Genomic DNA, 25,541 nt, shown 5'->3' on the forward strand with positions numbered 1-25,541 from the left:
CACACCCACCATATCTGTTTCCTGACATTGCAGCTCTGAAAGGCAACTCGAGTTGGAGTTGCATTTAATAGCATAGTATCTCCCAGGAGAAAGCAGTAACCTTGCAGACCATCTTCAGAGTAGTTTCAGATGCCTACAAGTAGATGTTAAAGCACATCTTCAAGAAAATCACAGGACAGATCCACATGAATGGAAATTGACTCAGAGTCTTCCTAGGATTGATCTGATGTCCTTCTATTCATTTGTTGCTGTATCCATAACATAAGGGAGTCTGCTTCTGGTTGCCTCGTACATCCAGCCATTTTACAAAAGTTAGATGCTACTGCGAAGGTATGTGCGACGGTCCGCATCATTCAGCGTACGTCAGCCATAAACAGATGTCTGGTATAAAGCAGATGTCAGCACGCACCTACCTCAGAACCTTTCTGCCGCCTGTGTGACTGCCAGCCCCGGTTGTTGCTCGCTTGTAGAAGAGCCTTCTTGATGTCCGAATTCAGATATAAGTACCCTATAGGGGCTTTTGAAGTGAATACCCAAAGTCCAAGCCAGAATCCTTGGATCTTCTTTTGGTGGGTACCCAGGAGGAGGCTGTCAAAGAAGCTGCCAGGATGTCTAGAGGGAGTCCCAGGTGTCCGACTCAGACGCCGGGGGTGGGGGGGGGGAGACAAGGCTTATAATTTCTGAGGGCCTGCTTGGGGAGTCTCAAATTATTGTCCATGAGAATGTTTTTTTCAGATGTTGTGGATTGCTGTCCGGTGTCTGGTCCTCCGTCCCTGCATTGCATCACAGATACGCCTGTGTCTGAGGCCCACAAAAAGAATAAGCAAAAGACAAAGGATATTGCTCCTTCTTCAATGTCCGCACCCTCTGAACAGGCGCCTGACTGGCAGGGCTTTACTCAAGGCCTTCCTTGCCTTACGCCAGTCCTCTGCTTCGACCCAGGCCCCTTCAGCATCTACCCCTAAGGGTAAACGTGTTGCTGACTTACCCTCTGAAGAAGAGGACTCATCAGAGGATGAATCACTTACTTGTACTTCACAAATTGCCTCCCCTCTGGGGTACAGTTCTCCAGAAGAGGAGTCAAATGGTACCAATTCCCCAGGGGAAGACATTACCTTTGGGGAAACTGTTGTGCAGATGAAAGTCTTTAAGTCGGACTGCAACCATGATACTGAGACTCGGAAGAGGTATTACAACCTCTTACAAATGGAGTCCCATAACCAGTCTGCAGTTCCTCCTGTGCATCCTGCCTTCTTAAGATGCCTTTCTGGCTGCATCTAAAAACCCAGATTCCCAAGCCCCATGCCCCTAAGCTCCCAGACAGGTTTTACAAAGTCACTGAAGATGCAAAATTTAGCTTCAAAGCTCCTTCTGCAGACCCCTACACCATTTCTGTGGCTGCAGATAAAACCTCCAAATTACTCCCTTCCACCTCCCTCCTTCCCTCTAACAAGGAGAGCAGGTTAATAGAGTGCCTAGACAAAAAAGTCTACACTTCTGCCACTTTAGCAGTGAGAGGCATTAACTACCAGACACACATGGCCAAGTACTCCCTGACCTTTCTTTCTGATGTTGTAAGCAATTGAGTGACCTCCCTGATTCCCTGGCCAAGGCCAAAATCTCTAGCCTCTTAAGTTCCTGTACTCAAGTGACTAAACACTCTAAGTGCAGCTATGATGCAGTAGAGGCTTTTTCTAGAGCTGCAGCCTCAGGGTCTGTCATCAGGAGATACTCCTGGCTTAGGTTGCAGCCTCTCCCTGATAACATTAAGTCAAAAATTATGGCTGCTCCCTTGGACAACAAAGCTTTATTTGGGTCAGGAGCTGCTGAACTTGTTAAGGCCCTTCAGGAGAAGGGTAAGGAGCTCAGACACATTTTTCTATCCCCGGTTCCACGTTTTCAAAGGAACTATCCTGCCAAAGCTTCCTATGTAAGGAGGCCTTCCAGACAAATGCCATTCAAAGATAAAAAGGATACCAGGAAACAGATACTTCTAGGCTTGCTGTCTCTACACCTGCTATTAAACGTCCTTTTCATCCCACGTCTGGTAGTCTGTGACTATCAGCCCTTAAATCCAGACATCTCGCTCTCCATGCGTCTTCTCCTTTCCTACCCAGCTTGGAAACGGACTACCCAGGACTCTTGGGGCCTCTGTAAAGCAGGGATATTTCATGGCCTGGGAGACCAGACCCACCTTCAAAGACATTCCACAACCCACTCGAGACCAAATGGATTCCTTTGCCATGGTTCTACAGGACCTTCTCTCTCAAGGCACAATTCAGGAGGTTCCACCTCAAGTCAAGAGGAAAGGGATTTTACTCCAGGATGTTCCCTAGAGAACAATCTTGGATTTGTCTCATCTCAACACCTTCCTCCAGGTCCCATCCTTTCAGATGTTCACACTTCCAACTCTTCTCCCCTTAATTCTTCCTCAGGCCTTCCTGGTGTCATTAAATATAAAGGACGCCTACTTACACATCCCATTCCACCCTCTTTTCAGGAAATTCTTCCATTTTTCAGTGAGTTCTGTGCATTTTCAGTTCTGTGCTTTGCCATTCTGTCTCTCTATGGCCCCAAGAGTGTTCACAAAATGCCTAGCCCTAGTAATTGCCTTTGCCAGAACCCAGGGGATCCAACTCTTCCCCTGTCTAGACTATATCCTGATCCAGGCCACATCTATTCAATTGGTCTTGCAATACCTAGACATCACCATGTCCCTCTTGAAAAGTCTGGGGCTCACCATAAACCTTCAAAAATCCTCCCTGATGCCCTCACGGAATCATGTGTTCTTGGGATGCAGGATCATAACAAGACAAATGATGGCCTGCCTTCTCCCCAGACAAGATTTTGTCCGTCACGTCTTATTTCAAGGGGATACATCCTCTCAAAGCCGTGTTGGCCGGGGAGTTCCTCATGCTCATGGGGTTCATGACCTCCACCATCTCCATGGCATCCCTAGCAAGGCTTCAAATGAGGAAATTTCAGTGGTATTTGAGAAGAGTCTGGAAGCAGCACCTGCACCTCCAGGAGTTCATGGTTCCACTGCTACCACGCCTTTCCAGGGAGCTGAATTGGTGGATATCTCAGATACAAGCCAACCTGGGCCTGCCCCTACAACCCCTTTTCCTCAATCAGGACCTGTACACAGATGCTTTGGACACAGGTTGGGGAGCAACCTTGGGAGAATGCAGAGTGAGAGACACATGGTCCCTGAGCCAACACAGGGAGCACATCAATACCAAGGAGATGAGAGCCTTGATAATGGCACTATATATTTTCAAGGATTGTATCCTGCCAGGGACGCTGAGGTGGCACAGACAATACCACAGTGATGTGGTACATCAACAGATGGTGTGGGGGGGGCAGTGTCTTACCTCCTGTGCAGATTGGCTCTGCAGGCGTGGGAAATCACCCTAGATAGACAAGTCAGCATTCTAGCCATCTACATACCTTCAGCAGAGAATGTGATAGATTCTCTAAGCAGGATCATGACCCAATCCTACGAATGGATGCTAAACAGGGATGTGTTCCTGGACCTGGTACATCGATGGGGTATTCCAGAAGTGGATCTTTTTGCCTCTCCCATGAACAGACAACTACTAACCTTCTGCTCCAGGATGCCTTATCCCAAAGCATGGAGGGTGGATGCTCTTTCATTCCCTTGCAAGGGGATGTTTGCTTATGCATGCCCCCCCCCCTTCCCACTCATACAAAAAGTTCTGCTAAAGATTCTCAGAGAACAGCCCAAAATCTTGTTGGTGACTGCCTTATGGCCAAGGCAGCACTGGTTCTCCCTATTACATCATCTAGCCAAGGGCATTCACCACAAGTTACCCCACAGGGATGGACCTGCTCACACAGAAGTGAACGCTCATATACCCCCAACTATCCACCCTGAACCTTACATTGTGGGTGACAGGGCACTGATTCCCTTCAGACACCTTTACACAAAGGGCATGCTTCAGGTTCTGCAGGAGGCCAGAAAATCAACTACCAGAAAATTGTATATATGCAGATAGAAGTGGTTTTCTGTTTGGTGTCAAAAACAAAATTTCCAACCACTCAAGGTAGAACCTCTAGTGTTTTTTTCTTATCTGTGTGAACTGATGAACTGGGCTTGTCGTATTCCCCCATTAAGACACACTCATTTGCCATCTTGGCATGCCTTCCTCTCACCCCACCTCTAGCTTGTAGACTAGAAGTTAAGCTATTTTTGAAGGGGGTACTTCACCTTAGCCCCTCCCCCCCAAGGAAGTATTGGAATCTAATATTTTTCTGGAAAAATTAACCCCAACACCCTTTCAGCCAGCCAAAGACTGTTCTCTTCAACACTGTACTTGGTAAACTGTCCTTTTGGTGGCCATTACTTTGTCCAGAAGGGTTTCTGAACTCAAGCCCTCATGGCCTTCCATCCTTTTACAGATTTCCACAAGGATAGGGTGTGTTTACATACTAATCCATCTTTTATGCCCAAAGTTGTTAATGAACTTTCCTTGAACCAGGCCATCAACCTCCCTACCTTATTCCCTTCACCTCATAACCCTGCTGAAAGGATCCTCCACTCCTTAGATGTACGTAGACAACTGGGATGCTATTTGGCCAAGACCAAATCCGTCCTTAAATCATACAGGCTCTGTCTCTCAACACCCAAGAGCTCTGGGACATCCTGTTTCCAAGCAAACAGTTTCCTCTTGGATCTCTAAAACCATCTCTTTTTGCTACACAGCCCATGGCAGAAGGCTTTCCTTCCTAGTAAAGGCACATTCCACTAGGGTAATGTCCTCCTCTGGTGCTTTCTTAAAGGGTTTGGATACAGCTGCCATTTTAGAAGCAGCTAAATGGTCATCTGTCCATACTTTCACTAAACATATAAGTTGGACATCATTTTCAGATCCAGAGCAGGATTTGCCAGAGCCATCCTTCATGGCTTTGTTGAAAATGCTTCTGTTCCTCCTCCCAACTATCAATAGCAGGAGCTTTTGCACTCTCACTTATGTTATGGATGCAGCAGCATATGAATACAAGGACATAGTATTGTTGTGTAAAATCTTATCATAACTGTAGATGTCTTTCTGTTCTATAAGTTGCTGTATAGTCTCCCACCCAACTTTTGTAAAATGGCCGGGCATGAGTCAACCAGAGGCAGACTCCCTTAAGTTATGGCTACAGCAGCATATAGATGAGAAGGGCATCTAAAGTTATGGTAAGATTTTACACAACAATACTTTCACCTCCATTTACAGCAATCAACTGAAGAAATTCTACTTGAGGATTCTTTGGAACAGGCCTGAAAACCAATACATTTTAATTCCCTTGGGCAGGAATGTATCTTTATGCTTTTCCACCCATTCCACTGATATGCAGGGTCATTCTGAAGATTTAGAATGATTTTCTAGGGATCATTGTGGTGAATCCCTTCTGGCCCATGCAACAATTGGTCAGTTCCAAAAGAAGGGAGAATCAAGTGTTGTTACCGCTAGCTTCTTCACAGAATTGACATACTAGCACAAGAAAGAGAGTGATACACCTCAACTTGAAACAAATTCAAAGGACTGCTTGGATTGTAGAATCTTAATCTTGATACTTTTTAGGCACCTTTTTTTCTGGGGATGTGCAGCAAGTATTAAAGAAGGCAAAGAAAGTACCTACCTAAACTTTTTTTTTCTAGTTGATGCCACTCTAAGGACCAAGACCCTTTCAAGGGTTGCATTTCTGTGGTTCTTCAATATTCAAATGAGTTGTTATCCAATGACCTTTATTAACTGTCAAGGTTCATCTTTTGGCCATTTCAGCATGTCTGCCCCTGGATCCCTTTTTTCAGTGCACTCTTATGCCAAGCTGTTTTTGACAGCAGTTTTGCTTACTTACAGACTCTTGAAACTAAAAAGCAAAAAAACCCAAAAAAAATAAACCTGCAGGCCACAGAGACTTCAATAGTTCCAACAGCCAGTAAACACGTAATAAAATGCAAAATGGTACAAAAACGGTGGATTAGCGTTTTTAAGTACAAATGTCTTCAGATAAAACCACATTGTTTTGAACTCCATTTAAAAGCAGGTAAAAAGTCACATGATAAAATGTCACATGATAGAAATCATATGATCACTTGGTTGCCAAGCTCTAGGCAAAGCAAAGAATTTTAAATGATAAAACACATTTTAAAAAACAGATAATAAAGACTTTAAGTACTACTTAAATGAGATTTAAATAACATTTAAATAGAACTACCTACTATCGCTCTAAAGCCTTCAGTTTTAATAAACAGGAAATAGATGTAAAACCATTAAGCCATGACCAGCTACCAGCATTTAATTGCAAGTGCTAACACAATTCACGTTTTTCTAATTGTAGCTGCCAGGGACCACAACACAGATCCATTGGCACCCTGTCTATAACCACAAACTTAAAGGTGTGTTCAGGAAAGGCATTAGTGTGCCTAGCTAAAGCATTGCTTTCTTTTTTTGTGCTTAATATCATTGCTATGTTCCCATATATGATCTTTAAAACAGCGTTCAGTTTTGCCTTTATAATAGGCTGAACAACAGTCAGACAAAGTAGCATAAACAATGCCCTTGGTAAGGCAGTTACATGCTTCTTTCATCTTAAACTTAAAACCATTAATATTAAATTGCTCACAACAAAGAATACATTTGCACATAGAACAGCTCCCACGCTTAAACATCTTAAAATCTGTAAGTTAATTTTTTGCTGCAGAGTGCCAAAATGCACAACCACGTACTTAAAATTCTGCACTTTCTTGAAAGTAATGAGAGGTTTTTCACCCACTTTGCCAGCAATCTGGCTATCATCCTTCAAAATAGCCCAATTTTTATAAAGAATCTTTCTTATGTTGTTGTCCATGTTATACTGGGTAATAAACTGATTAAACTGAATCAGTCCTGCAAGCATTGTTGGAAGGGCCAGTACAGGAATTAATGTTATACAAAATTATGCTCTGGTCCATCAACTCCACAGTAGTATCAGGAGTATTGTCAGGTTCCTGAGGCTGGACATGCTGTAAAATGGGTTTAAAATGGCCACACACTCTTTTGTTGATCATATCATACAGCAGTGAATCAATAAATCTAACCGGATACTCTGTTGCCAAAAACATACGTTTAATGTGCTCACATTCATCCAAGAAAAGTTCAGAGTCGGAAACCATGCATGCAGCTCTAACAAACTGACTCTTAACAGCAGCACATTTCTGATGATGGGGGCGGGAGCTGGTAGAATGCAGGTGCATGTTTGAAAAGGTAGGTTTATTATAAATTTTGCTTTTATTTTTTTTGTTGATGGAATCCTTATAAAGTCAAATGTCCAAAAAAAGCAATATTGTCATTATCCTCCACATAAGAGAATTTAAGTAACTCAGTGGTCTGATTAATACAGATGAGAAATTCTTGAAGTAAATTGCTGTCATCATCCCAAACAATAAGTATATCATCAAGGAAATGCAGATAAAGTTTACAGGACTTAATAAATTCAGATTACAAGTGAGTGTATTCCCACTTCTTCTCTGGAACCGAGAGTTGCCTTGAATTCCTCTGGTCTTTCGGGACTGGAGGCTGGTTCCGAGGTGCATGGATCGACTTCATTAATTTTGAAGCCTTCCATGGCCCTCGGTGCTTCAGCTTTTATGGGATCGACCCAGGCTTCAGTTTCAGGGGGTTGTGTCCTCAGTGCAGGGTGGGATCTCTGTTCCGAAGGAGTCCATTTCGGTTCCGGGCCCCCAATCCACTTTAGACACTTCCTGGAACATCGCCCCGAGGAAGTACCTGTGAAAAAAAAGTGCAAGAGGAAGCACTTAGACTCCCCGACTTTGATGAAGTGGAAGGTTCCCCCAGGTCACACCCTTATGATTCCTTCGAGGACATCCTAAAGATCCTGAAGCAGAGGGGTGGCTGATCTTTCCTCAAACCTTCTTCTGAGGAGTCGATATACCTGAAGGCTTTTTGTGCCCAACCTTCCATCTCTTGGATCTCTCCGCCCACTGATGAGCTCATTAAACTGATCACACAGCGGGCGTGGAAGATGCCTGACTCCATCGAACCGATCCTCAAGCGACTTGACCAGATTCTTTCCACCTCCAAAGAAGAGCAGCATTGTTCCAAAGGCATACCTGTAGATGCCATGATGATACCAGCAGTCACTAAAAAGAAACTTGCTGAGAAAAGTCCAACTGTCCACCCTCCTAACAAGGAGTCTAGGACTATGGATAAGAGTGGGAAGTGGGTTTGCTCTCAGGTCCTTGAACTACATGATGCACTTTTCAAGGTTACAGAGGGATTTAATCAAAGAGCTCTCTGATGTCCTCTCAGGGGCAGTAGCTGAAGGGCTACGGGGCAAAGTTACTTCTCAGCACACCACCCTCAAAGCAATTTCTAACTCGTCTTTGAGGCTGATTTCCCACACAGCTGAAGGGACAACAAGAGCGGTGACAGGTTCAGGCATAGCTGTTAGAAGGCACACCTGGATGCACTTGTCTGACTTTATGGTGCCATTTAAAGCATCATTCATCAACGCTCCATTTTACGGATCATCCCTATTTGGCCCTAAGGTAAAAGACACTCTGTCCAGATGTGAGAAAGATGGGAAGACTTTCTACCATAGGCATATGGTTCTCCACTTCTCAATGGCCCTACTCTAGGAACCAGAGATGTGGGAGACTATGGTTCAAGAAGTCCCAAGGGCCTTTCCAGGACTCACGTGGCAAAGACTTTCCCCAGGGCAGAGGGGGAAATAATGGAAGATGCCACCCTAGAAGCAGAAGTGGCCCACAGAACCCAGAGGTCCAGAGATTCCTTCTTTGGTATTTCCTACAAGCACTCCTGAATGGAGGCCCTATTGCCTTCCCCTGGAGGCAGTCGGGGGGGGGGGGGGCGGTTATCCCTGCACCAGCCCGCCTTGCAACTGATAACATCGGACAAATGGGTGCAGGGAGCCATATCCAGAGGTTCCAATAGGCCACTTTCTATAAGTCCAAAATCCCGAAAAAAAGACTCCCAGATGTTTCACCCAGTCACAGGGAAGCAGCAATGGCAGAAATTCAAAACCTGCTTGACAAAGGAGTCATCCAGAAAGTCCCACCAAAACAAATAGGATCTGGGTTTTACTCAAGGTGGTTCTTAGTGCCCAAAAAAAACAGGGGACTAGAGACCCATTCTGGATCTCAGCCAGTTCAACAAGGCAGTTTGGCAAATCAAATTTCGGATGGTCTCGGTACATTCTATACTTCCATTCATGGAAAAAGATGACTGGATGTGCTCTGTAGATCTCCAGGACACGTATTGCCACATAAAAATGGACAAACACTCCAGGAGTTTCTTGTGCTTCCAGCTGGAAGCCAGTCATTTCTAATTCAGAGCACTGCCCTTTGGACTCATCTCAGCCCCCAGGGTGTTTACCAAATGCATAGCAGTGGTAACAGCTCATCTCAGACTGCAAGGAGTTTGAGTTTTTACATAGCTTGATGACTGGTTTCTCACTGCTACCACCAGGTGTCAGAACAGGCAGGAGATTACACTCTGCATCTTTAGGCATCACAATATTTATGAAAAGTCAAGTTTACAACCCTCACAGCAACTAGAATTCATCAGAGCTCTGTTGGACACAGTTGCAGGTATTGCTTCACTCCCACTGAAAAGGCCACAAAGGATCAGATCTCAGGTCAGCCACATTATCCAGAGCAAAAGTGTTCCAGCCAGATTACATAAATGCAGATGTTCGAGTGTATTCACTGTTGCAGTCCTGGTTACCCACCCACCATCCCCCTCTCTGCTGGGACAATTCTGTACTTCTCAACTCTATACAACCTATGTGGTGTATTTGCTTTTAGAAGAAGAAAATGTTTTTAGTGATATATGCATGGTTGTTTGGCATATTTTTATCTTTACAGCCTTCATATCTGGGGGCACCTGACATCTGGGGCAAGAAAAACTGAAGAAAATGGCGTCGGTTGCAACTTTTATACCCCTGGCGCACTGACGTCTGGGAAGAGGTGACAGCAACCGACGCCGGACCAAGACTTTGGAACTCGGGCCGACTACGGGTCGCCTGCCAGCAGGATAACCCAAGTGTAATGACTGCAACAGTGAATATACTCGAACATCAACATTTATGGTAGGTACACAACTGTATTTTCCTCTACCTCAGCAATTAAAGTCCATCTAGTGGCAATCTCTAACCTCCATATGGGGTTTTAATGGGCCATCCGTTATGTCACACAAGCTTTATAAAGCAATCTTAAAGGGACCCCTAATGTTAAGACCTCTGTTTAAAGAACCCATTCCTCCCTGTGATCTAACACTAGTTCTTCAGTCCCTTACTTTGCCCACTTTTGAACAATCAGCTACATGTGACTTGAAGTTTCTGACTTGGAATACTTTATTTTTAGTGGCTATTACATCTGCCAGGAGAGTATCTGAACTTCAGGCCTTGTCCTGCAAACCACCCTGTATATTTCATAAAGACAAGGTCTCCCTTAGGACTAATCCATCCTTTTTACCAAAAGTTGTCTCAGAATCTAATAACACTTCAACTACTGTTTTTTCTCCCTAATTTTTCCAATAAAAGATAATATTCCCTTCATTTATTAGATGTCCAAAGAAGGCTACAATTTTATCTTCACAGAACAAAGGATTTCAGAAAATCTGACCCAGCTGTTTGTTGCTTTTTCCTCGCTTTCTTTAGGTAACTAAGTTTCAAAGGTTACCTCGGTGAAATGGCTCAGAGATTGTATTACATTTGTCTGTCAATCAAAAGGGCTGTGCCCTTCACACCCGGTAAAAGCCCACTCAACTAGAGTGGTGGCAACTTCTGTAGTTTTTCATGCCAGAGCTTCTTTAAATGATATTTGTGCAGCAGCCACTTGGTCTTCTCATACCTTTATCACTCATTACAAATTGGATTTCTTATCTAGAGGATGGGCATCATTCGGTTTGATGGTGCTTAGGAATAATCTTCTGTGAGACCTTCCAAGATTCAGGTAGCTAGGAACTCTGTTCCACAGTCAAGGATTATGTGAAGATTGACATCACGTAAAGAAGTTATGTCTTGCCATAACATTGCATCTGTGTTGTCGATCTTCACTAATCCTTGACATTCCCTCCCTCCTTCCCCCAGGCTGAGACTGTTAGTGGATTGAAATTTCCCAGAACTGGCTTCATATTAGGGACACATATCTGGTCTCTTATGCTTCTTGCTGTTTGTCCGCCACTAATTTAGGCAACTCGATCTGAGGTATTTTAGAGAGGAGCAGAACCAATGGAATGTTATGGCAAGACATAATTTCTTTCTCTTCTCTTTTGGTTGATTTTACATTACCATTTCCAAGTGTAATTTTTGATAATGTCGAGCCAGTGTAATTACTAGTTAAATTTTATCCAAATCTGATAACTTGTACTGGCTTTTTAAAACAACTCGTCATTATTCACGCCGAGAGAGGTCTAAAGCACTGTCTTAATCATTTCATCACTATTATGGGAATCTCCTATCAAAATAACTTTGATTAGCTTGCAAAAAAAGATTACCTTAGCCAGAACAATTTTACCATATCCTTCGCTTTCTGTGGAATGTACATATTGAATGATTTTCCATTTCTGTAAACTTTGTATACCATCATTGTATATGGTCCTTCCGGTTTAAACCATCACAAACGCACACCAATCCATCTTTATTAGGAGTAGCTTTTGCACTCCATTTCTCTTCCCCTTCCACCTACAAGTTCCTTCCAGGAAATGTTCTGTTCTCACCCTGATCCATTGTTTTTATTCTGATATTTCTTAAAATAGTTGAAAGTATTTACATTGATGGCCATTACCTTTCTCTCTACCCTCATGTAGTCCTCTAAAAATGTATTACCATTTTCTCTGTGTCTTTATATCCATTTGATATTTTTTTACCCTGAAAAAGAGTCCTTCATTTCCCATGCCTGTTTTCTTTTTTTCTTTCCCCTTATTTAAAACCCAAAATATTTTCTCTGCTGTTTGCCCTTGCATCTTAATGTGTGCACTCTGTTTGCAACTTGTTTTACTTCTAAATAACCTACTTCATTGCCTTCCTTTGCTTCTGGTGTATTCTGTACAATACAGTACCTCTTTATACTCTTTTTTGACTATCCTTTCTTGCCAACTTAGTAACTTATGTCTGCCATCTGAATGTTCTCTTCTGTGGTATCCTGCATTATTTGCATTTGCACTGTCTTGTCCTCCTGCCTTGACTTCCTACCAGTATACATTGTGCATTACAGCAATTTGTGTTAGCTTGTCCTTGATGGCTCACAGGTTCCTGTGTCTTTCTTGTGCAACATTTTGCATTTGTGTCCCTCCCAAAACACACACACTCATGCACACATTGTCCTGTCTAGAATTTAAAAAATTACCTTCTCCTTCCTTCCCTTTTTGCATATCTGTTTATCTGTTTGTGTGCCCTTACCTTCTGTTCACCATGTGCTGTATCTGTGTACCTCATCAGTGCCCACAACCAAGCGCTGATAAGATAGGGTGTCCCAGTGTAGCATCAACATGATGGCAGGGGAAGTTTTCCTTTTTGATGTACAGTAAACATCCAATATAAAACAGTCAAAAATACAGCTTAGTTTGGAAAAGAAACTTTCTTGTATAACTTTATGTATAGCAACTGGGGACCCTTAAAAACACTACCTTTACATGATGATGCAGTACCTCGCTTTATTTGAAAGTTCCCTCCTTTCCATATTAAACTCCTTAGTGCAGAAAAAAAGTCAAATCAAAACTTGCAGTGTTAGTGCCAGATATAAAAAAGGTGATGCACGATAGAGATAAAGCATGGAAAAAATTACCTTTAAAAAAAACAGTAAACCTTTAGCAGCAATATCAGCATTTGTGAAACCTAAAAAATGCCATTCTAATGTTTAAGCAAAACTGCTGCAGTACTCTACAGGAAAACCACAGTAATGTCCCAAAACTGTTTTGGTCAACAATAAACTTATTCAGTCTGGTAAAAAAATCCCAACCCTGCCCTTTCACTGATGGGCTATGACATAACATTCAGTTTTAATTCATTCTGTATAAATGCTGCTAATTCACTTAATACACACAGTACATCAGTAACTGACGTATGTAGTGTCACTACTGCATTCACACTTATTACAATTCCTACAAGCTTGATAAAAAGATTCAAAAACTTAAACCCACCTGTCCTCTAGGAGGCAACCTTCAGTAGAATAACTCCAAATATCTGCATATGCCATTTTTACATACTCAGTATCTTTACTTATAAGTCACTCCCTCCTTGAAGATGTAGTCCCAAAGGTGGTATGCAAGCTGTCCTGTATGTTGTTCCCATACATAAAGTTGGCAATCTCTTGAGCTTGAATACTACAGACTTAGAGCCATCTTTTCCCCTCTGTTGAAAATGCTTGAAAAATGTGTTCACCTTAAGTTGATCAATCACCTAACAGAGAAAAGAAATACTTTCCACAGCACAGCTTGGAATTAGACTAGGCCACAGCACAGAAACCGCATTACTAACTTTAATAAACTATTTTCATTAACAACGTAATAAAGGTGACATGACTGCATCCCTATTCCTAGACCTATACAGAGCATTTTATAGAATTTTGCATCCCATATTATCTAGGCTCAGGGAACTGGGCCTCTCAAGCAGTACAGTCAGTTGGTCTAAAAGTTACCTTAGTCACCAGATACAATGTGTATGGTAAGCTATCAGCTTCTCAGGAAACAACTTTCTGATGTCTCAGGTTCACTACTAGGACTGTTGCACTTTAATATCTTTATAAATAAAATGCACACAGCCTCTGTCCCAACAAACATAATCCATTATTCAGATGATTCACCACTAATATTTGCAGCCTCCTTTAGTCAAACTTCTCCAAGATGACGTAGAGCAGTTCTTTACAAAAATTGCAAAATGGCTTCAGCAATCTGAACTAAGCTTAAATGTAAAGAACACTAAATTAATGGTATTTTCACCTCCAACTCAACAATCAAGCTACTTTGACTTAAAAATGTCAGCCAATAAAGTTAAAACTGAGCAAGTACAAAACTAATAGGTGTAATAAATGAGTACAGATCAAGTTTTGTTCAGTGTATCCACTATAATTGAGCAAGTACAAAACACACAGCTGACAGGTTTAATAAATAAGTACAGATTGATTTGTTCAGTGTATCCACTGTATTGTTAAAAAATAAAGGACTTTATTAGGTCAAACCTTTTCTATCAGACTATATTTTTATTTACAGCAACTGTATTGATGAACTTACTAATTTTCTGATGTCCCATTTCCTTTATCTGTCTTCACCTGTGTTCCGTTATATTTCACTTTTTTGTCTTCATTTCTCCAACATATTGTCTTTTGATCATCAGGCCACTGTTGTTGTTTACTCTGACCTGTATAGTGAACCAAAAAATAACTTCTTTAATCACAAAAAAAAAAAATCTCTGCCCCTTTCTATTCATGAAATTGCTCCAGTTAGAAGGTTAAAGTTATCATTCACCAGTAGAGTAATGCCACAGATTCTGATACTCAGAGAGGAAATGCTGTGACCTCATTAAGGTGAAAGAACATGTGGTAGCATGTTGCATTCAGTTTTAATGGGTCCCATGTAATGAGGTAGCAACATATCGTATAGGTTTTACATTAACAAAATGTTAGTGGTATTTTTATATTGTATTGGTTTGGAGTCTTACAAGCTAGATAAAAGCAGAAGTTAAATGGAATCATCCATATGAGTAACTTCCCTGTCTACTTAATATTTTTTCTTTTAATTTTTAACTTGCTGTTTAAACTTTATTGATATAGTTAATTTTCCGTTTCTATGTTTGGAGATCCAAGCTCAGAAGTAGACTTTGATAAAACAGAATGCAGCCACATTAGAACAAGGTAGTAGGTAGTAACCTGACATGACTGAAGCAGTGTTCAGGCATTAAAGTAATTTTTTAAAATTATTTTCTAAAATAGATTTACATAAGCCAATGTTAGTTTTGTCTTTCAGAAATGAAAACTTTTTGTTGCTGGAATTTATTGGAGAAAACTGGCAAAGGAACCAAGGTACTGGGAGCAAATAACTGTAGAGGGAAAGATAGTACAGTGGGAAGATGCCAAGAATTTATTTGGACTGCAGGTTAGAGATTGCCTTTCCTATCAGGGATTGATAGGCAAAGAGAAAGAAATAGGGGGTCCTAAATGAAAGACCAGCACTGTTAGTTTTTAGTAGAATCTAGAACAGAAGCTGCCATTAAAAAGGAATAATTAGTAGGGCATATAAAATATTGCATGAGAACTATAAGAATCAGAGGAGGTTAGAAAGGATTGGGAAGAGAGATTTATTTATTTATTTTATTTGCAGTTTGTTAACCGGGATACTCCATTTGGGCCAAAATTAGTCAGTTTTCAGTGGATGCCCCGGAAGAAAAGCTCCGTATACAATTATTACAAAGCTAATATCAACAAAGTTAAGTACAATGTAATTTTCAAAACTACTAAAAACACAGTAATATAGAAGACAGAATAATAACATTTGAGCAAGGTGTTGTAACAAAACAGTGAATGAAATTAAAACATAAGTATTTTGGAGTACATAAGTTTAATTTGGAGTGCAGGTACTTATGCACTCAGTTTCATGAGGTGAGAGATAGGAAGAATTAGAGCAAGAGAGTAGAACAGTGACAGGTGAATAGGCTTGGTTATGAGAAAGGAAAAAAGGGAGAGAAGTCGAAATGAAATGAAGGGCGTCACTAGGTTGAGTTTTAAGAAAGGAGAAAAAAAAGATGGGGGAGCAGAAAAGATGTAGAGGGAGTCAGGTGGGGTGAGAGCATGAGCATTCCCAGTGAGAAGAGAGATGAGAATGGCGCATGGTTTTGAAGGCAGAATGGTTTTGGGTGAGTCGAATGTGGGGGGGGGGGTGAATTCCATAGGCGAGGGAGAAAGACAGGAGGAGGTTCTGGTTACTGGACCTGAGTAGTCTGTCAGGATGATGCAAGGTCAGTATGGAGGAGAGGGAAGGGCAGTTAGAGGGTTTGAAAATGAGTTTGTGAGCAGTTAACAGTTGAATATAAGAGAGCTAGTGGGGGTAGTTCCAGCCAGTTCAAGGAGTGGAGTGCATCACAGTGGTGTGAGGAGGAGTTGGGCCCAGTAGCAAACTGAGATTTTATTTCAGCAGGATGATAGTTTTGACTTTAGGGAGGATTGAAGGTTGGTGAGGAGAGGGGCTCCATGCAAGAGAGAGAGAAGGGGATGAGGTAAGAAAATAGACAGTATATATATGTTTGGAAGAGGGAGTGAGATAATGGTTGTGATGATGCAGCATTCTGAGCTTTTGGTGTGTTTTCTTAATGCTAGTTTGTATATGAATGTCAAACTTTAAATGTTCATCAATGATAACACCTAGAAATTTTGTATGGGAGAGTATTTCAGTGGGAATCTTATTTCTGACTGACTATGGAGAAGGAATTTTTATCGATAGAGGTGCTTTTAGATGGGATAAAGCTCATGATTTTGGTTTTGGATGCATTGAGAGCAAAGTGATTTTTCATCATCTAAGACTCTACAAGAGAAGGCATCTTGTGTTAGTTGCATGAGTTTGGGGAGAGATTGAGCATAGCAAATTATGGTAGAATCGTCCGCGTATTGGACAAGTTTGGTATTAGGAATGCACTAATGAAAATTATTAATGAAGATGTTAAAAAGTAAGGAGAAGATGTTAAAAAGTAAGGGAACCAGTATTGAGCCTTGTGGAACCTCTGTTGGAGTGTGAAGGAAGGAAGAGGTACTATTGTTCCACTTGACGGCTTGCTGTCTATTAGAAAGGTAACTGGAAAACCAGTTAATAGAGGAGGCAGAAAGATTGAGAAGAGAGTTTGGACAAGAGAAGGATGTGGGAAACAGTATCAAAGGTCTTTGATAAGTGTAGAAGGGTAAATATAATGTTGCCAGAGTCTCTGGCATGGTTGATGGCAAGGAAGGAGAGAAGACCAGTGGTAGTACTATGTCCAGGTCTAATCCATGTTGAGTTGGAGAAAGAAGTTGATTGTCTAGGAGGTAGGGAAGGAGTTGCAAGTGTATGAATTTTTCAAGGACTTTTGAGATAGGGGACAGGATGGCTATAGGACGGAAGTTGGAAATTTCAGTATTGTTGCCTCCTTTGTGGAGGGGAATGATGAATGCTTTCTTCCAGAGGAGGGGGGTACATATGATTCTTGGATTGAACTGTTGATAAGTATGGTGATGAGAAGGCCTATGCCATCGTCAGCTAGGTTGAGAAAGTTAGATGGAAGGTTGTCTGGGGCATGAGAGCATGGTTTTAGTTTTAGTAGAAGTTTTTTTTATGGTGTGCAGAGAGATGGGTTGTATGGTAAAGGGGGGAGAGATGTGTAGTGTTCATGTTAGTGGGATTAGAGTTGAGGGTGCGGGATGAGGGTGGAGTAGAAGTGTTATTGGAGAATGATGTGTTGAGCTTGGCTATTGAATCAATAAAGTAAGAGTTGAATTGGGTATCTAAGATATGATCTGGAGTGTTAGGGTCAGGGCAGGGATTGTCTATTTTCCCAGGAGGGAGGAGAGCAGATATACTGTTCCAAACATTTTGGAGGTTGGATCTATGATTGTTTTGAAGCTTGGAGTAGTAGGACTTTCGGTCTAAAGCAGTTTTTTTTTTCACTTTATTGTGAAGTTGTTTATACTCATTAAGGGTGTTAGGCGTTTTAGATTTATGGTAACGCTTCCAAGATTTATCTTAGAGATGCATGCGTAATAGTTGGTTTAGTTAACCAAGGGCTGGATTTGTTTTTGATTCTTTTAGTTCTGGGGGAGCGAAGCTATCTAGCAGGTTATTGAATGTAGTGTTGAAATATGTAATGGCATCGTCAAGAGGGAGGCTTTTTACAGGGTTCCAGTTCACATGTTTTAGTCAGTCAGAGAAAGCTAGAGGGTTGAAGTTTTTTAGGGTACAAGTTGTGATGTAGTTGTGGTGAAGATGGAAGGAAGATGATGGCTGATGAGCAAAGGCAGAGAGATGATCGCTGAAAGAGTTGGGTAGGGTGCCATTGTCAGAAATGGAGTTGGGATGAGAGACTAATATCCAGTTCAGAATACTACCAGAGTTATATTTATTAAATCTGGTAGGAGAGGTAATTATTTGGGTGTAGTTTTATAGGTTTATATTCTGAGGTGATGTAGGTGATTGTATAGAAGTCCAGTTTATATTTACATCACCTAGGAGTATAGTTTCATTGCTTATGTTGGATGACAACCAAGAGAGGCTATCTTCAAGAATGGGGATGTTATTTCCTGGTGGAATATAAAGAGCAGCTATACATATGTTTTTATGGTTATTAATTTTCAGGAGGGCCAGGGTTAGTTCAGCTGTTGCAAATTGGGGTATAGGCTTGGTGTAAAGGGTGTCGCTGTTAGGGAGGAGGAGAAAAGTAGGGCTACTCCACCACCTTTCTGTAGAGTTCTTTCATTTCTTATGATCTTGTAGTTGGGAGGGGTAATTTTGGAGTCTTTTATGTGGGGTTTTAGCCATGTTTCGGTGATAGAGAGAATGTCAGGATGGTAATGGGATAGCCAGGCATGAAGGGTAAGAAGTTTTATTTCATAAACTTTGGGTGTTAATAGCAGCAAAAAGAAGAGATTGGATAAGCAATTCACAAAGAAACAATGGGACGATATATGCATCTCCCCCAAATATGCAACAAAATCTAAAATATTTAGGATTTTTGCATAGAAATGTTTGCATAGATATTTCTGTATCCTAAGTGGACTCCAGAAAATTTTTCCTCAGGCAGACAGCAAATGGAGATGTGATGGAGAAAAAAGAGGTAATTGGGAACATATTTTCTGGGAGTGCAGTGATTTGGTGAACTTTAAGGATTCCCTGTGGGGTGCACTGTCTGAGATGATGGGTGGGCAGATTGCTCTGATGAGGGAGATGATTTTCCTGAGCTATGATACAGAATCGGAATTCCTTAGGCATGGTAAGGCCTTGCGGTGTTTAATAATGGTGGCTGCCAAAAAAAGCAATTACTAGAAAATGGAAATCAAAATCTAAACCAACTATTCTAGAAGTAGTGAATATTTAACAGCGATGAAACAACTGAAATTGAGTTCTTTAGAAAAGGGTAGAAGCAAACTACATAGGAAAAAAAATTGGAATTGTGGAAACAATACATACAAATGAGGAATGAGGTTTAAAAGGTGGCAGTATTTAAATGAGCTTTGTAATGTTTGAAAAAGATTGTTTAGATTATAAGTGATGTATAATGTTTGCAATTGGGAGTGTGTCAGTATCGTTTTTGATGTGAAATGCTTGCCACTAGGCTCGTGTCTGTGTGGTTTATTTTCATTTATATAAATGTATGATTGCCTATGTAGTAAGTGATGGTTTAATAAAGATGTTTCTTGCTTAAAAAATATAAAAAAGGCAGGAATTGAATAATTTATGTAATGTTGCTTAGGTTATATGATGTATAGCAATATATGTGAAGAAAAATGTTTATTATGTTAATTATAGTGTGATTACTCTTATATGACTGTAAATTTGCCTATGTCAAAAGTGATAATTCAGTAAAGGTGTTTGGAAAAAAAAAAGATCTGACTGTAAAAAAATAAACTGTGCATCCTGCTTCCCCATTTAAGTAATGATTGCATTTTATTGTTTTTCACATTGTGTGTTTTCTTGTTTTGCAGGTGAAACTGGCATATCAGGAATCTGAAATTGTAGCATTACTAAAAAAAATCCCTTTGGGTAGCACTGAGATGAACACCATTCGAGAGAGGGCTAAGCAGTTGAGAGATGGGAACTTCTGCGATTACAGGCCTGTGCTCCCACTTATGCTCGCCAGCTTTATTTTTGATGTCTTGTGCATACCTGGTAAGGCACAATTTGTTTGGTGAAACTCCATATATTTGCTTAGTTATTTCTCTGTGTTTCAGTTTGATGTGTGACAACTGTTCTTTCTTATCTTAATCTAGTGGTGCTCCTTCTGTAGTGTCAGGCAATATCTGTGGATGACTGGGGCATTTTTGTCATGCAGCACTTAAAGTACATTCACTTGCTGTATTGCTATATGGTGGTCATTCCTACAGGGATATCATAAACATTTGCCATTAAGAAACTGCTCTTGAAGTTACCCCAGTCTGTTGTCTGAGGCATCCCATCCATATTTATTATTATGCTGTTGAGACCTGGACTTCCAATATGGCTGCAAACTGAGCAGTAACTTAACTTCAGTTCTCCCAGTGTAAAAACATAAACTTAGAGACAACAGCCAGTGAAATTGTGAGCTTGAGTAAAATGCCTTTACTGGCTAGTAAATAAACTGCCTGGATGCTTGCAAAGAAGAAACTAAAAGAGGCTGAAAGAAAACCAACTAGAAAATGTGAAGAGAAAACACTGACTGGAAAGAATCCTGCAGCTGTAAAGCAAAAAAATAGTTCAAGCTCCAGTTTTGGTATAAGGCATGGCTTCCAGTAATCTAGAGGAAAAAAATAGCTCAGATGTGCTCAGACTTAATTAAAATAAAAGAAACACTGAAGGAGTATATCAGTTCAAATAAAAGGATGGAAAAAATGGAAGAAGCATAACCAGATATTCATGTGAGCTGATAAAACTGCAAAAATCAGAGGTCGCAATGAAGAAAAGGCTGGCTGAGTATGAGACTGCTCAAGAAGAGATGTTTCAAAAAATGATGGCATTACAGGACAGCATGTAAGGAAAATCTGAGATTTTCTGCTGTATCAGAAAACTAGAAAGAACATACTGTATTAATTTTTTGAAGGCACAAATAAGCAACTGGACTGGTATTCCACAGCAGGAACTGTTATTTGAAAGGGCACACAGGTGTATGCTCCAAATATGGCCATAAGAAATCAGCCAAGACTTTTATTAGTAAAGATTTATTTATTTTTATTTTACATTTGTTAACCGGGGGTGTCTGAGCCGAAAAGGCCCTTTTTCAGCACAGGCCCGAGGAGAAAAGCTCCACATAGAAAAAATACAGATACATTTAGACATGATCAGTATATACACAAATTACAAAAGACATGTTTTTACAGTGGTATGCAGCACATCAACAGTTACAGTGGAGAGAACAAACAAAAATATTAATTTAAAAATAAAGGTACTTAGATTTGTGGTGTACAGCTGAAATTTGGAACATAGGTAGAATACATGAATAGTACACAGGTACAGTACATACACTGTAGATTAGCCAGTGTTTGTGAGAATAGTTTTCAATCTTAATCAAGTACTCTAGGTTTAGTATGTGTACCTTGTCCGCTTTCATTAGCCTGGGGAGCAGTCATGGCACTGCCAACTTTGCTTGAGATGTTGGCTGATGAGGTATTTAAAGGAAGCTATGGATGATGTGTTTTGAATGCTAGTGGGGACAGAGTTCCATTTTTTAGCCACTGAACTACTGTATAGTGCATCTCCAAAGCTATTGTAGCTGTTGTTGACTTCTAGTAGTAGTTTGCTTGATGATCTAAGAGGCCTTTTGGCTGAGTGATGTTGTACTAGCTTTTTGAGGGCAGGACACATATTGGGGAGGTAATAGATAGAATGGCAGAGCTGGCTGGAGGTTAGGAGGATGGGCAGTTCAACCCAGTGGAGCTGTCTTAAAGCAGTACAGTGATGAGTTCTATATGAGCAATTTGCAGCAAAGCGGGCAATTCTGTTATAGCAGGCTTCCATTTTGCTTAGTTCAGTTTTGTTGAGATTAGTCAGAATGGGATATGCAGAGTAGGGTGGATAGAAGTTGGGAGCGAGTAATGGCTGATCTTGTGTTGTTGGTAAGAAATGGTTTGATATGGTAGAGTGATCCCAGTTTGGCATGTAATTTTTTTAATAGTTAAGTTGAGATGACTCAAATTTTAGGTGGGAGTCTATGGTTATTCCCAATAGCTTAGCCTGTGCCACTGGAGCGATTGGAGTAGCATTTGTGGTGTAGATAGTGAATTGACTGTTGTCAGTGTTTTTGTTAGAACTAGTTATAATCATAAGCTGAGTTTTCTTTGGATTGAGGATAAGTTGGGCTTTGGTTAGGTAGTTTTCATCATCAGAGAATGCCAGTTGAGTTATTTGCAGGAGGGTGGGAATGTTTTGTGCAGCACAGATTAAGGTAGTGTCATCTGCATACTGAATGATAGATGCATGCTGTGTGGAGGAATGGAAGTAATTTGTGAAGATTGTGAATAGTAGTGGTCCTAAGATAGAACTCTGTGGGACTCCTATAGTTATGGGCAGCCAAGGAGAGAGAGAATTTTCCCATTTCACAGCTTGGTACCTGTCAGTTAAGTAGCTTTGGAACCAGGTAAGAGTGGAATTTGATAGGTGATACTGGTTTAATTTGTTTAGCAGGATTTGGTGCAAGACTGTGTCAAATGCTTTGGACATATCCAAAATAAGAGTTGACACCTGCAGGCCTTCATTTTTGAGACGGTTTACTGCGTCTGCGAAGCAGAGGAGGGCTGTAGTGGTACTATGGGCAGGTCTGAAACCATGCTGAGTAGGTGACAGGATGTTGCTGTCTAGGAGATATTTTAGCATCTGGATATGGATGCATTTTTCTAGGATTTTGGCCAGGGGGGAGAGTAAAGCAATGGGTCTGTAGTTATTAAGTTCAGTGGAGGTCCCACCTTTATGTATGGGTGTAACATAGGATATTTTCTAGAGTTTGGGCACATAGTTTTCAACAATTGATCTGTTTATGAAAGTGGAGATTGGGATAGCAGTAGCATCTGCTGCGAGTTTCAAGAACTAGCTGGGGAGTAGGTCGGCTGCTGTTGCTGAGGTTTTTAGTTTGGAGAGCATGCTTTTGATTGAAGTGGTGGAAACTGTTTTGAGGGTAAAGCTTGTATTAGTGTTGTTTGTGTTGGGGGGGATAGTGAGGAAGGAACTGTCCTGTGATACTAAGGATAGAATTGAGTTCACAAAGTGGGAGTTGAATTGTGTTTCGATGGGAACTTTATGGTCAGGAGTAGTTAGTTTGGGGGTAGCCTTTTGGGTGGGGTTTTAGTAGCTGGTTTACATTTTTCCAAAATTTTTGGGGGTTGTGTTGGTAATTTAGTTTATAATGTCGTGCAGTAGGATTTTTTTGTCCACCCTAATGCATTTTTTGCACAGTTGCGCAGTTCTTGGTACTTAGGCTTTGTGTTTCTTTGTTTTTTTGATAGTAAAGGCAGGCAGTGTCTCTGGACATGAGGATTTGTTTGCTTTCTTTACTGAGCCAGGGGTTTGTAGAGGTTCTAACCTTGATTTTGCCCAATGGAGCGACAGTGTCTAGGTGTTGTAGAAATGTTTTGTTGAAATATGCTACAGCCTGGTCAAGTGGGAGGGTTTTTAGGGGGGTCCAGTCACAGTTACAGAGTAAAGTATTGAGGACCTCAGGAGAGAATTTTTTTGTGTTTCTAGTGGATATATAGTTAGTGGTTTTGCATATGCTTGTTATACTATGTAAAAAGAGAGCATACTTGACTGGATACTCATCAAGGGGCACCCCCAAAAATATACAGCGAGGACTCTCACCAGTGATCTTAGTGATCATATGCTCACATACATTATGAAAGATAATACCAACAGTGCTAGTATGCCGGTCTATAGAACTATCAGAAACAAAAAAAACTTTTACCCAATAAAATTTAACATGGAACACAAATACTGCAACTGGTCAAAGCTAAAATTCATTCCCCTAGAAGATGCAGTCTCATACTTTAACAAAACATTCCTTACCATACTTGACTCTCATGCTCCCAAAAGGGCATCTAGAATCAAAACACAAATAGCACCCTGGCTAACCACAGAGACTAAAACCAAAATAACTAATAGAGACAAAGCATGGGTCAAGTGGCGTACTACCAAGTTACCCCTAGATCGAGTTAACTTCCAGCAAATAAGAAACGAAACTAAAAAGGCCACCACACTAGATAAGAAAAAATACTTTCACCACCTGCAACACAAGCACCAAAACAACCCTCAAAAATTCTGGGCAGGATTAAACAAACTTCTTCAACCAGGAAAATCCACCACTCCTACCCCAGGAACTCTATCTGACAAGAACCAAGAAGAAGTAGCCAACAACTTTAATACCTTCTTCACCGAAACCATTCAATCCTTAGCTAACCAACTACCTGCTCCCTCTATCACCTCAAAAAATGCCACACGCAACTCCCTACTGTCTTTTAACCTCCAACCCATATCCACCTCCTTTATTCGATCCCTATTGAAAAAACTAAAGCCAACTACCCTTTCAGCTGATCTTCTCCCAGCTGAATATCTGCAAATAGCTGCAGATGTCATAGCCTACCCCATCTCGATCTTAATTAACAGAACTATTACTGAGGCCACAATCCCAGCAATATGGAAAATATCTTACGTCATACCTCTCCATAAAGGAGGCGCATCCACTGAACTCTCTAACTATAGACCAATAGCCATACTATCACCACTTGCCAAAATCATGGAAAAGTGTGTGCATAACCAACTTTTGTCCTATCTCATCCAAAACAAGCTATTAACCGACTCTCAACACGGATTTAGACCCTATCATAGCACGACTACTGCCCTCCTCTCTTTTACCGAGAAAATAAACCTTAACCGGAATAACAAAAATATATCCTCGGCTCTCTTTCTGGATATGTCGAAAGCCTTCGACATGGTAAACCACCAGTTACTCCTCCAAACCTTGGAAACCCTACATCTAGACACCCTAGCCCTAAACTGGTTTCAAGCGTACCTCGCAGGCAGACAACAGGCAGTTATGTGGCAGAACAAGCTCTCCTGCCTGCTACCAAACACCATAGGCGTTCCTCAAGGGTCCATATTAGGACCTCTTCTCTTTTCAATATTCATAAATGACCTCCACTCAGTTATCCCCGAAGCCACCTGCATCCAATATGCAGATGACTCAACTCTCATCTGTTCCAATCCCATCCTAGATAACCTTCTAACGACTACCCAACACAGCTTTACCATAGTTGAAAATTGGCTAACTGACCATCAACTCATCCTAAACCCAAAGAAAACCAAACTACTTCTCTTCTACCCAACTAACAAAACACCTATCACACAATTCACTATACAATCCAATAATGGAACCATTATTTCGCCTGATACCAATGCTAAACTATTAGGAGTAAACATTGACAATAAACTTCGATTTGATGTCCACATCAACCAAACTATTAAAACAGTAAACAAAAAACTTGGGTCCTTATATAGGATAAAAACCTTCCTAACTCCAGCTGCCAGATTAGCTACTGCCCGCTCACACCTCCTATCCACCCTATTATATGCCTCCCCTGTCCTCACGAACCTTAACAAATCTGACCTTAACAGACTCTCATCTTGTTATAACCACATTGCTAGATTCATTACTGGCTTACCCTATAGAACACACCATTGTATTAACCTGAAAAAACTTGACTGGATAGAACTCCCTAATCTTCTCCAGGAGTACCAACTCATAGAAGCCTTTAAAATCCTGAAACATCCTGAGAACACCCCTGCTCTAAAAAAACATACTAACCCCTTATACCAACC

The 25,541-nt window shown here is 40.9% G+C and overlaps 1 protein-coding gene across 4 annotated transcripts in view; it reads left to right on the plus strand.

The window, feature by feature from the left end:
* ZSWIM8 (zinc finger SWIM-type containing 8) overlaps positions 1-25,541 on the plus strand; it is a 2,719,879-nt gene that overhangs the window by 1,698,410 nt on the left and 995,928 nt on the right. For all 4 annotated transcript variants that reach the window (XM_044056095.1, XM_044056097.1, XM_044056096.1 and 1 more), the window contains exon 13: positions 19,691-19,874. In XM_044056095.1, the coding sequence (XP_043912030.1) occupies positions 19,691-19,874 (184 nt within the window). The remainder of the gene's footprint in view (positions 1-19,690; positions 19,875-25,541) is intronic.

The sequence above is a fragment of the Protopterus annectens genome, chromosome 14.part0 (genome assembly GCF_019279795.1).
Source record: "Protopterus annectens isolate FY-2018-M chromosome 14.part0, PAN1.0, whole genome shotgun sequence".
NCBI classification, from domain to species: Eukaryota; Metazoa; Chordata; order Ceratodontiformes; family Protopteridae; genus Protopterus; species Protopterus annectens.